The 13,158-nt window shown below is 40.9% G+C and overlaps 1 protein-coding gene across 14 annotated transcripts in view; it reads right to left on the bottom strand.

The window, feature by feature from the left end:
* The window catches only part of LOC109904237 (E3 ubiquitin-protein ligase HECTD1), a 40,938-nt gene that overhangs the window by 16,148 nt on the left and 11,632 nt on the right, over positions 1 to 13,158 (bottom strand). For all 14 annotated transcript variants that reach the window (XR_004202701.1, XM_020501465.2, XM_020501466.2 and 11 more), the window contains exons 11-19: positions 12,267 to 12,405; positions 11,901 to 12,071; positions 11,518 to 11,740; positions 11,079 to 11,342; positions 6,922 to 6,998; positions 5,217 to 5,351; positions 4,739 to 4,885; positions 4,496 to 4,590; positions 4,289 to 4,394 (exon numbers count right to left, since the gene is read on the bottom strand). Coding sequence is in view for 13 of the 14 variants with exons in the window: in XM_020501465.2 (XP_020357054.1) it covers positions 4,289 to 4,394; positions 4,496 to 4,590; positions 4,739 to 4,885; positions 5,217 to 5,351; positions 6,922 to 6,998; positions 11,079 to 11,342; positions 11,518 to 11,740; positions 11,901 to 12,071; positions 12,267 to 12,405 (1,357 nt within the window). In the remaining variant the exon portion in view is untranslated. The remainder of the gene's footprint in view (positions 1 to 4,288; positions 4,395 to 4,495; positions 4,591 to 4,738; positions 4,886 to 5,216; positions 5,352 to 6,921; positions 6,999 to 11,078; positions 11,343 to 11,517; positions 11,741 to 11,900; positions 12,072 to 12,266; positions 12,406 to 13,158) is intronic.

Below are 13,158 nucleotides of genomic sequence, written 5' to 3'. Positions count from 1 at the left end.
AACCTGTCTATGTTGGGGGGGGGGTTATAGCCTAGGCTAACCAATTCTAAATGCCACTAGCAGTTTACAAAGTAGGGTCGTCACTACTGTTAGTTGCCAAAGTCATAAACCCTGCCCGTTTCAAAAAATTGGATTTGAACTGTAACCTTAAATTAAGATCGAAAAGCGTATTTTTGTTTTCATAATTGTTTTTACATTTTGACTGTGGCACCGAAAAGTATGCATTTATTCCAAAACTGCACGTCATTCCTGGAACACATATTTCCCTACTTCAGTCAACCAGTCCATTTAGAATGTGATAAAACTGTCGTCATTTGGCAAGGAATGTAGCTTGTGTATCCCATCAGTTAGATACGCTTTTTATAGGCATTTATTTCTGTAAGCACATACACACGTGTAGAGGGAGCGATCAGAACTTAATTGAGTGAGACACAGAAGGAAAATGGTATTTAAAGAACATAACTGTGTGATGCTTGGCTTGGTTTGGTTTATTTGTTGTTGTGTCCCGCAAATGCACATGTACAAATAAACACTACAGTCAAAAGCAAATAGTTTCACAGTACAGTGCATTTGGAAAGAATTCAAACTAGAGGTCGGCCGATTATGATTTTTCAACGCCGATACCGATTATTGGAGTACAAAAGAAGCCGATACTGATTCATCGGCCGATTTTTTAAATGTATTTGTAATAATGACAATTACAACAATACCGAATGAACACTTATTTTAACTTAATATAATACATTAATAAAATCAATTTAGCCTCAAATAAATAATGAAACATGTTCAATTTGGTTTAAATAATGCAAAAACAAAGTGTTGGAGAAGAAAGTAAAAGTGCAATATGTGCCATGTAAGAAAGCTAAAGTTTAAGTTCCTTGCTCAGAACATATGAAAGCTGGTGGTTCCTTTTAACATGAGACTTCAATATTCCCAGGTAAGAAGTTTTAGGTTGTAGTTATTATAGGACTATTTCTCTCTATACCATTTGTATTTCATATACCTTTGACTATTGGATGTTCTTATAGGCACTTTAGTATTGCCAGTCTAACAGTATAGCTTCCATCCCTCTCCTCGCTCCGACCTGGGCTCGAACCAGGAACACATCGACAACAGCCACCCTCGAAGCAGCATTACCCATGCAGAGCAAGGGGAACAACTACTCCAAGTTTCAGAGTGAGTGACGTTTGAACCGCTATTAGCGCGCACCCCGCTAACTAGCTAGCCATTTCACATCGGTTACACCAGCCTAATCTCGGGAGTTGATAGGCTTTAAGTCATAAACAGCAAAGCTGCTGGCAAAATGCACGAAAGTGCCGTTTGAATGAATGCTTATGAGCCTGCTGGTATCTACCATCGCTCAGTCAGACTGCTCTATCAAATCATAGACTTAATTATAACATAATAACACACAGAAATGCGAGCCTTAGGTCATTAATATGGTCGAATCCAGAAACTATCATCTCGAAAACAAGATGTTTATTAGTAGAAAGAGGAGGAAGGGAAGCGCTACTAAGGTACACAATAGTACATTTTGGTAGATAGAAGGTGCTCTTTGGTAAAAGGGGTAAATTGGTCATCAAAAAGAAAGGAGGACCAAGGCACTCTTCATATAATTGATTAAAATGCCTTTATTAGTTTGGCATGTTCAATAGAAAAAGTTTTTTTTAAAACCAACGTTTTGGCTGCATAGCCTTCGTCAGAGAGTACAAAAAAAAAACAGAAAAAAGGAATACAAGGTCCTCTTTAAACAGCTTTTCAATTAGCCCTAATTGGAAGAGGGAGTGGTTACACAATTGATTGGACACACCTAGTAAGCAATACTATACACATTAAACAGTGAAATACTGTAGCTAATACTGTAGCTAAAATACAACTCCAAACTAGAAGTATCAGAACACTAAAAGGTAGTTCTAATCTTAAATATGACTGGGAGAAGTGTCAAGAATAAGAAAGCTAAATATTCCATAGTACACTAGAACATGAACAACAGTCTAACCACAGCTGAGGGCAATTGAGCAAAATGTCCAAGACGTTTATTCTTTCAGTGAAATACGGAACCGTTCCGTATTTTATCTAACGGGTGGCATCCATCAGTCTAAATATTCCTGTTACATTGCACAACATTCAATGTCCTAATTACGTCAAATTAGTTCGCAATGAGCCAGGCGGACCAAACTTTTGCATATACCCTGACTCTGTGTGCAATGAACGCAAGAGACGTGACACAATTTCACCTGGTTAATATTGCTTGCTAACCTGGATTTATTTTAGCTAAATATGCAGGTTTAAAAATATATACTTCTGTGTATTGATTTTAAGAAAGGCATTGGTGTTTATGGTTAGGTACATGTTGGAGCAACGACAGTCCTTTTTCGCGAATGCACACTGCATCGATTATATGCAACGCAGGACACGCTAGATAAACTAGTAATATCACCAACCATGTGTAGTTATAACTAGTGATTATGATTGATTAAGTTTAATGCTAACTAGCAACTTACCTTGGCTTCTTACTGCATTCGAATAACAGGCGGGCTCCTCGTGAGGCAGGCGGTTAGAGCGTTGGACTAGTTAACCGTAAGGTTGCAAGATTGAATCCCTGAGGTGACAAGGTAAAAATCTGTCGTTCTGCCCCTGAACAAGGCAGTTAACCCACCGCTCCTAGGCAGTCATTGAAAATAAGAATGTGTTCTTAAATGACTTGCTGAGTGAAATAAAGATTAAATAAAGGAGTAAAAAATTGGCGTCCAAAATAACCGATTGTTATGAAACCTTGAAAGCGGCCATTCCGATTAATCGGTCGACCTCTAATTCAAACCCCTTCTCCACATTTTGTTACATTACAGCCTTGTGAAAAAAAATATTTTCCCTCAATCTACACATCTACACCAATAATGACAAAGCGACCAGTTATATATTTTTTGCCAATAATGAAGTACCTTATTAAAACAAGTATTCAGACCCTTTGCTATGAGACTCGAAATTGAGCTCAGGAGTATACTGTTTCCATTGATCATCCTTGCGATGTTTCGACAACTTCCAGAAGGACAACCATCTCTGCAGAACTCCACCAATCAAGCCTTTATGTTAGAGTGGCCAGACTGAAGACACTCTTCAGTAAAAAGGCACGTGACGCTTGGAGTTTGCCAAAGGGCACCTAAAGAAACAAGATTCTCTGGTCTGATGAAACCAAGATTGAACGCTTTGGCCTGAATGCCAAGCATCACGTCTGGAGGAAACATGGCACCATCCCTACGGTGAAGCATGGTGGTGGCAGCATCATGCTGTGGGGATGTTTTTCAGCAGCAGGGAGACTAGTCAGGTTCGAGGCAAAGATTAACGGAGCAAAGTACAGAGAGATCCTTGATGAAACCTGCTCCAGAGCGCTGGGGACCTCAGACTGGGGCGAAGGTTCACCTTCCAACAGGACAACGACCCAAAGCACACAGCCAAGACAACACAGAAGTGGCTTCGGGACAAATCTCTGAATGTCCTTGAGTGGCCCAGCCAGAGCCCAGACTTGAACACAATCGAACATCTCTGGAGACCCAAAATTGCTATGCAGCGATGCTCCCCATCCAACCTGACAGAGCTTGAGAGGATCCACAGAGAACGGGAGAAACTCTCCAAATACAGGTGAGCCAAGCTTGTAGCGTGATACCCAAGAAGACTCGATGCTGTAATCGCTGCCAAAGGTGTGTCAACAATGTACCGAGTCTGAATACTTATGTAAATGACATTTCAGTTTCTAAAAACCTGTTTTTGCTTTGTCATTATGGGGTATTGTGTGTAGATTGAGGCGGAAAAAACTATTTAAGCAATTTTAAAATAAAGCTGTAAGATAACAAAATATGGAAAGAAGGTGTCTGAATACTTTCTGAATGCACTGTATTTGGAAAAAAAATGTGATCTCTGGTTAAAGATCAAGTTTTGGGCCTCCCGCAGTGCCACCAGAGACTCTCGGTTCGCGCCCAGGCTCTGTCGCAGTCGGCCGCATGGCATGACCTTAGTCTCTCCCGAGCCCGTACGGGAGTTGTAGCGATGAGACAAGATAATAACTACTAACAGTAACTACTAACAATTGGATACCACGAAATTGGGGAGAAAAGGGGGTTAAAATAAATATAAAATTTAAAAAAGATTGAGTTTTGACGTTAGTTTGAGTACTCATGCTTATCCCTAGAATGAGTTTTACTAAACCTAAGCTTTAAAAACAGGTCACTGGAACAAACAAAAACTGACTATCACCACTATACTACTGAGAGGTGTGGTGGAGGAGACTCACCTGCAGGTTATAGGTGGAGCCTGGGGTGTCATACAGGTGCAGAGGTAACCTCTCAATGGACTCCAGGACTGCTAGTAGTTTGCGGATTAAGGCAACTGCGGGTCGGCTAAATTAAATGGGACAAACCAGGAAGTGAGCCACTGACAGGTTTTTATTATTTAAAAACACATTTATACAAATTAATTATATAAAAGTCTGAATTATTACCTTTCATCATCTTCGTTTTCACTGAATGCGGTTTTAAATACATTTATTCTTTCCATTAATGGTTTACAATCATGTTTCATGTCAAGTTCCACACTCTGAAAAAGAGAAAAACATTAATTGTGCTGAGTTGGACTAACGAGGAAGTTGGTTACGCAGACAGTGTTGAGAAAAAGTATGAAAGGAAGAGAACTATATAGAGTACTACTTTGGGCCAAAACACCTCATCCATCCCATCTTACTTACATTATTAAGGACTGTAAAAAGTGCTTGCACTAGGCCACTGCTGCACATTTCATAGGGGGAGATGGTGTTCTCATCCTTGAGAACCACAATCAAGTTTTCCAGAGCTGTTTTCATCAAGTCTCTCCATGTGTTCTCTCCCTCGATACACTGCAACAGAAACAAAACAGTACATTTAACTTTCACTGAGTCATCAAACCTGTAGCCTACAGCTTCAGACAGAACCAAGAAAACGACTACATATCACAGAGTGAGTCAATCAAAATATCTACTTCGTTTTTTAAAATTAAAGTACCGATTTACTGTAAATTGCATTAAGGCGCACTTTCCATAAAGTGCAAGTAGATGTGAATTGATGTGTCAATGTGTGTTGTGTGAGTGGATCAGGGCGATTCCCCCACCTACCGGTCTGTTGGTAATCATAATGTTATCTGACTCTGACATAAATGTAGGTTAGAGTTGATGTGCTTTTCCCCCCTACCTGTCTGTTGGTATGCAGCTCCCAAGCAGACTCCAGCTGGGTAGCGATGTTCCTCAGGGTGACCACCACCCCTCTGGGCATGCTCTCTACCGCCTTGAAGTGGTCATCATACAGGTCTCTGGCCATGGTCTTCACCTGCGTTTCACATTTCTAGCCATTTAGCAGACACTCGTATCCAGAGCCACTTACAAATCAGTGCATTCAACTAAGGTAACACAACCACACATCACAGGAACAGACAGAGGGGCTCTGGGCTCACTGGGTGTTAAGGAAAAAGTGAGGGATAACTAGCATAAAACTGCTGTTAGGCTTGGGCTGTATACCAGGGTTTTTGGAAATAGGCACAGGATGGTTTTTCCAATACTGTTGAAACTATTTGAACTTTCTATACATTGGAATATTTGCAACTACTTTAAGTAAAATACATTGTCAACTTGTCAAATATATGTTAGGAGATAAAGAAGATTGTGTTCTTCATTTCACCTGTCAGATGATTTTTCATTATGAAGCTTACAGGTAGTAGTACCCAGTCACGTAGTGTTTGTTTACAAGCACACAATGACGAGACCAGAGCCTTATGAGTCACTCAATGTTGTGCAGCACCTGCCAGGTGATCTAGTTACAGTATGGAATTCACAACTAAATGTTCGCCAGCTAGATATCTTATAACTATTAAGTTTTTTATTTTATTTATTTTATTTCACCTTTATTTAACCAGGTAGGCTAGTTGAGAACAAGTTCTCATTTGCAACTGCGACCTGGCCAAGATAAAGCATAGCAGTGTGAGCAGACAACAAAGAGTTACACATGGAGTAAACAATTAACAAGTCAATAACACAGTAGAAACCAAAGGGGGAGTCTATATACAATGTGTGCAAAAGGCATGAGGAGGTAGGCAAATAATTACAATTTTGCAGATTAACACTGGAGTGATGAATGATCAGATGGTCATGTACAGGTAGAGATATTGGTGTGCAAAAGAGCAGAAAAGTATATAAATAAAAACAGTATGGGGATGAGGTAGGTGAAAAAGGGTGGGCTATTTACCAATAGACTATGTACAGCTGCAGCGATCGGTTAGCTGCTCAGATAGTTAGACAGTTAACTGTCTAAAATGTGCCAAATGCTCTGCAGTTGTACATTTGGTTCGCTAATGTAGTAGCTACTTAGCTATCTAGCAAAGAGGTTAGCTTCTTCCAAAATATGTCGAATATTAGTTTTGTGCGTGCAGTAAACTGGGAGTAGCATTTTTTAGTTATTGTAATAACATCATGAGCTGGGATGTCTGTCCTAAAAATGGTTTAGGTCAGAGACTGTATAAAATGTTTGCAATGTGATCGTTAGCATTCTCTATGGGATTTTATATGTACTTGTTAGCATTGCTAATCTTCGTGTTGCAAAGGCTCAATGGAGTTTGAAAACAGCGCCCCCCGTGTTTAGTGCCGGTATTACCTAAGATCCCGGTATGGAACAAGGCTGGTATGAAGGTATGACAATCTGGATACTGCCCAAGCCTACCCGCTGTTATATAAAACAGAAGAATGATATGACGGCTAAACGAGATGGATAATATGTAATGTGCTCTAAAGCAACAAAAAAAGTGTCCCTGTGACAATAGACAAAGTAATCTTCTCAATTCAGGAAGAAGGAAGCTGGCTTTAAACAACAACAAAAATACTGCTGAACAGCAGACGGACTCAACCACCTTTTGTTTTGTTTTCTCCAATTTGGATTTGAGCTTTCTTCCCCTCTTTCCAGTCCAGCCAGTCACAAATTCGGACCCTGTACAACACAGAGAAGAAAAACATTAAGACAATTCACATCAAATGCAGGGCGGACTGGGAGATGCACTTAATGGCTTTCCACTAGCCATCACCACATCATTATACTAGAGGATAACACTACATGACCAAAAGTATGTGGACACCCACACGTCAAACATCTCATTCCAACATCATGGGCATTAATATGGAGTTAGTGCCCCCTTTCCTGCTATAACAGCCTCCTCTCTTCTGGGAAGGCTTTCCACTAGATGTTGGAACATTTCTGTGGGGACTTGATTCCATTCAGCCACAAGAGCATTAGTGAGGTAAGGCACTGATGTTGGGCAATTAGGCCTGGCTTGCAGTCAGCCTTCCAATTAATCCCAAAGGCTTTCGATGGGGTTGAGGTAAGGGCACTTTGCAGGTCAGTCAAGTTCTTCCACACAGATCTCAACAAACCATGTCTCTATTCACCTCACACTGTCCACCAGGACATTGTCATGCTGAAACAGGAAAGGGCCTTGCCCAAACTGTGGCCACGAAGTTGTAAGCACAGAATCGCCTAGAACGTCATTGTATGCTGTAGGGCTAAGATTACCCTTCACTGGGCGCTTAGCCCCCGCTTAGCCCCCTTCAAACCATGAAAAACAGCACCAGAGAATATTCATCATCGACCAAACTTTACAGTTGGCAATATGCATTCGGGCAGGGGGAGTGGCCTACCACTTCACAGCTGAGCCATTGTTGCTCCTAGATGTTTCCACTTCACAATAGCAGTACTTACAGTTGAGCAGGACAGCTCTAGCATGGCAGAAATTTGACAAACTGGAAATGTGCCTATGACAGTGCCACATTGAAAATCACTGAGCTCTTCGGTAAAGGCCATTCTACTGGCAATGTTTTTCTTTGTAGATTGCATGGCGGTGTGCTGGATTTTATATAACCGTTAGCAACAGGTGTGGCTGAATAGTCAAATCCACTAATTTGAAGGGGTGTCCACATACTATTAATGTAGTATCAGGGTTTCCGTTAGCCGGTATTACCCGGCTTTTGGCTGTAATTATTTTAAAAAGGCCAATTGTCCCGGGAATAGAAAACAAATCCTATTGAGAGAATGCTTTATAGTCTATTAATTGATGGAAATACATTTGACTGGTCATACTTATTGGTCTATGAGTTCATTTGCATAATTTAGTGGAATTAAATTGGAGGGTGTACATTCATTATGGATCTTATTAATTTTTGGGCCATGATTAAAATAAGCTACTCGATTCATCAACTGGCAATTTCAGTGCACTTCTCATTCGCTATTCAAATGCTTAGGCAACAGTAGGGAGGCTTCAGCGTGCCACACAACACTTTGCAATAAGCTGGAGGCAGTATGCATTTACATATGGCTACCTCATCGTTGAAACCAGAATGTGGCACTACATGAGACATCATCTTGCTTTAAAGTAGCCTAGGCAAAACCCAACCATATCTGTAGAGCAGTAGAGGCTTCTCAGAGGAGGACAATTCCTCAGTGAATTATTATTTATATATTTTTATAGTGAAACATTGTCTTTTTTAGATAAAACTATTCTATAAACATGTTCACGTCACCAAATAATTTATTAGAACACATTGTTTTGCAATTAAGGTCTACAGTAGCTTCAACAGCACTCTGTAGGGTAGCACCATGGTGCAGCCGAAGGACAGCTAGCTTCCGTCCTCCTCTGGGTACATGGACTTCAAAACAAAATCTAGAAGGCTCATGGTTCTCACCCCCTTCCATAGACTTACACAGTAATTATGACAACTTCTGGAGGATGTCCTCCAACCTATCAGAGCTCTTGCAGCATGAACTGACATGTTATCCATCCAATTAATCTAGTAGTGAAAGTATAAGCTACAGCTAGCACTGCAGTGCATAAAATGGGTTGAGTAGTTGACCCAAAGAGAGAAAAAGACAATAGTTGAACAGTTTGGAAACAAATGAATTTATCTTCCAAGACATGGTAAGCTTTTGGTTTTACTCATTTATTGCCACTGAGACCCACCGGTGGAACTGCTAAACTGCTTACTGATTGAACACTGTACTGAATGCTTGTAGTGGGTTTACTAATGTGTTAGTTCTATTAGCTATGTTGTCTATCACATTACTTTAGCTAATATGGTGACAACAATGTAGGCTATGTCTAGGTTATATGGTTTGACGTCCACAAGCGAAGGGAAAAGGTGAGAGGAGAGCGTGTAGAGGTGAGAAGGAATACAACGTGGCTGCTATGAAAGTAAACTGTGTGTGTGTGATCAGGGGTGTATTCATTCCTCCTATTCTGTTGAAAAACATTTCTTAAAAACGGAAGCAAACGGAACGAAACAGTGATAAACATATCTGAATTTGTCCAATAAAAACTCTAATTTGCAACTGTTGGACTAATAATTACACCCTAGATCAACTAGATGCAGGCAGGAGTGTGAAAGGCGGTATTGAATGTGTCACTGTCTGCCCATGTGTCACGGTCTCACCTAATTTCTCTCTACACCTATGTTGTAAACTTTCCATAGGCTAAGTTGTAGCAACCTCATGATGGGTATAGGAACATTTTGTAGTAGCCTAAACCTATTGAAGTTACATTGAACTGGGTGAATGGAATATGAATGACAGGCCTCCAATATGCTGTAATAGAAATAAAGCCATGCTCATAAAACAAAACATTGTCCTATCTTAAAAGGCAATTATTTTATTTCATTGTCCATATTCTAGTGCCTTGTGTGCATTTCTGCACTAATAATGTTAAGAAATAGTTGATCAACATTTTAAGTGAAACATTCTGATGTATTGCATCAGATTCATTGCTTTTTAAAAGTTGTATGAATTTGGGATCTATAATCCCACAACTGTCCGTTTGGGATATTTCTTTCTTGACAAGCTGACCAATAGCCTAGGTAAACTGTTTTACTATTGGGGTAGTAGATTGACATAAGTGGCGCCTCCAAAAGGCTAGGGGAATCTAAGCTTTCCCTAAGTAAATGGAATTAAATTGCCAAAATGATAGCCTAATTAGCATACTCCTGTCTTTACAGAAATAAATAAAAACAGTTTGGAAAGAGAAGACCATGACAAAAATACTAATGTCTTTTAGTTATGAAAATGATCAACTTAATTGAGTGAACAAGCGTAGGCCTGTAGTCTATCTTATTGGCACCAGCAGAAAACGTCTGCCATATCCCCAGTGAGTGTGCAGTGCGCATATTCACTCGATCATTGTTGGGTCAGTGACACAAAAGTCTGTTTTAGGACAATAATTTCCTCCTCCAGTTTAGATGGACGTCATATTCTATTTATCTCCCCTTCTCAGAGGCCTAAAAAAAGATTCTGCTGTCTCCAGTCATATAAAGTTTAGTAGAATTGCATGACGTAGGTTTCTTTCTTTGCACAGGAAAAACATCTGATATAGCTTATAGTCCAGGCCTCTACACTACACGCTCAGCCATGCAACAGTGATTGAGTTATATTAGCCTAAATTATGACTATCCAATCTAATCACATTATGATTAGTAGGCTCTTACATAAGTCTGCAAATGCGATGATGCATGGAATGATTTATTATAAAGGTGCATTTTTACGGTGAAAATGTGCTTCCGAAACATGAAAGTCACGCGCAGCCTATGTATAGGCTAGTGATTTTGCTGTTCATTACTGAGGAAAAGAAAATGTGCTTCCTGAAACATGAAAGTCACACCAGCCTATGTATAGGCTAGTGATTTTGCTGTTTATTACTGGGGAAAAGTAATTGTGTGCAGTAAGGACACACATCATCGCCTTCTCGATTTGCATGTTCTGTTAAGTTTAAATACCATAATATAAAATGTGATTTTTGTCATTCTGAGCACGGTGTGTCAGAATCAGGTTATGGTAAATTTCTCAAAACGTCCGGTAAATAAAAATTCTGCCAGTCAAATGTCCGGACACATTCTCATAACGGAAACCCTGAGATGAGATAAATAAATAATAAAATGAGAGAGATTAATCTAAACAATTTAGGCACATTTAACTACAGAATTAAATACAACAAAATGATATGATCTATATGCACTGAAGTTCAAACTAACAGACCTAGTGATGTTTCAGCGGTGAAGGAGTGCTTGGTGCCCCTGTTGGACTCAAACACGAAGCCGGGCAGGTCCTCCTTGAGGATGGTGGCCTGCTGTCCGTCAGAGTTGTGGATGGCGATCTCTCCCTCCTTCAGGCAGGTCAGGGACCAGTTCCCCACCGTCAGCTTGGTGGGACCCAGGGCAGACAGAATGGGCTGGCTGGCTGTCACAGGTTTCACCTGGCTCCGGGCACGCTGCAGCTTCTCCAAAAACTCACTACGACTTTCTGGGTGGGTAGTACAACACGGTTATTCACTTGTTACAACTGCATGTATGCGAGTGGAGGGAGCTCATTCTGGCCTCAATTCCAAATAAGAGATGGAGAGGAATAAATAACTAGTTGAGGAAAGTTCAAGTCATAACATACCAGGTCGATTGAGAAGGTATGTAGCTAGGTCTACCTGAGCTGTCGGAGCCTCCCTCGGGGCTGCCGCTGGAGTACATGGTGGCCAGCTTGCCGTCCAGGATGAAGCGGAACCATCCGTTGGAGCCGTTGGAGAGCTCCAGGGCTGCAGCATCACTCCAGATGTACAGGCAGTCCCTCCCCCTGATAATGGACCAGTCACGCCAGTGGTAGGGCTTCCCCTGCTGCACCTCTTTGGCATCCTCCTGTGGCTCATCCTCCTGGTGGAACAAGAGACATTTACTTTACATTTTAGTCATGTAGCAGACGCTCTTATCCAGAGACTAAGTACATTTTCTTTGCGGAACACTTTTTATTACACAGAAATCACAAAGCTCTATCAGTGTATATTTGAACTGCATTATGGTGTTCTTATTGCACCTTCTCTGGTTTGGACACCTCCTCGTTCTCATCGTCTGAGGTGGGTCCAGCCAGAGTGGACACCTTGTTGATGACGCCCAGTCTAGCCAACTGGTCCAGGAAGACATCTCCTCCTTTGTCCACCAGGTCTCTGATGATCTGGAGTGCCAGCAGGTGACCGTCATCATCGTCCTGTACAGGAAGAGACACCACATTTAACTTAGCCTGTGGATTACAAGAGAGCTGGTGCAACTAAATAGCTTTTTAACAGGCATTCGGTTATTGTTGAACGTTGTTAATAGTGGAGGATCACACACACACACGAGAACACACGCACATCTTGAACACACACATACACAAAGAGATGGATGTTGTGTAGTGCCGTACCTCCTGATCCAGTACGGTGGCGGTGATCTCCACTAGCACAGTTGGCAAGTTGTTACCGGCGTCAGAGTCACACACCTCCTTCAGCAGCACTTCACAGCTGTAGTGAATCATCTTCCTGATCAGAGCCAGGCTAGCTTTTCTGTAAGGGACAGAGGGACGACATGTTAAAGCACCAATGTCACGCAACCTGACCAAATGCCCATAGAAATGTGAGTTATAGATCTGTCATGATCATTGAAAGCAAGTATAAGATGCATAGAACAGATCTGTGTCGTTTTTGAGTCTTTTGCTTTCGGTTTTGTACACCAGCTTCAAAACAGCTGAAACTACAATATTTTTGATTAATGAAAATATATTTCACAGAGGTTTAGATGGTACAATGATTCTCTGAACGAGAAACTGAAATTAGGCAAACTATTAGAATTTTAGCAAACAGGAAATGGAGGCACGATTTCTGCATTTTGCACCTTTAATGCAGGGGTTTCCAAACTTTTTCAGCCTGGCAGTATTTCAATCTGAAGACATTATGGTTTGAAGTGACTGAAATGCTTCAGAAAAGGGATTGAGAAGTTCAGAAGAGCATCAGGCAATAATGTTGTATGATCTCTATGTAGAAAAGAACCTTATCATTGATGATGTTCTTTACCCCCTAGTCTGATTTAGAGCCTGGTCTTGTCCACTCGGTGCTAACAGCTTGTGGGCATAGTAGAGAAACAGTACGTACGTGTTCCTGAGAGTCTTACAGTATCTTTCAGTGATGGGGTCATAATATTTCATAGTTTAAAAAAGATAGAGACACGCGTAGGGAGAAAAAAGAACCCACTCTGTTTATTACAATAGCATGTAGCGGCTACCAGAGGTTACAGTTCTATGAACCAACCACAAAACTTCT

This window comes from Oncorhynchus kisutch, linkage group LG14 (assembly GCF_002021735.2).
Source record: "Oncorhynchus kisutch isolate 150728-3 linkage group LG14, Okis_V2, whole genome shotgun sequence".
Taxonomy (NCBI): Eukaryota; Metazoa; Chordata; class Actinopteri; order Salmoniformes; family Salmonidae; genus Oncorhynchus; species Oncorhynchus kisutch.
The sequence above is the reverse complement of the archived record's forward strand: the minus strand, read 5'-3'. Positions and strand labels throughout refer to the sequence as shown.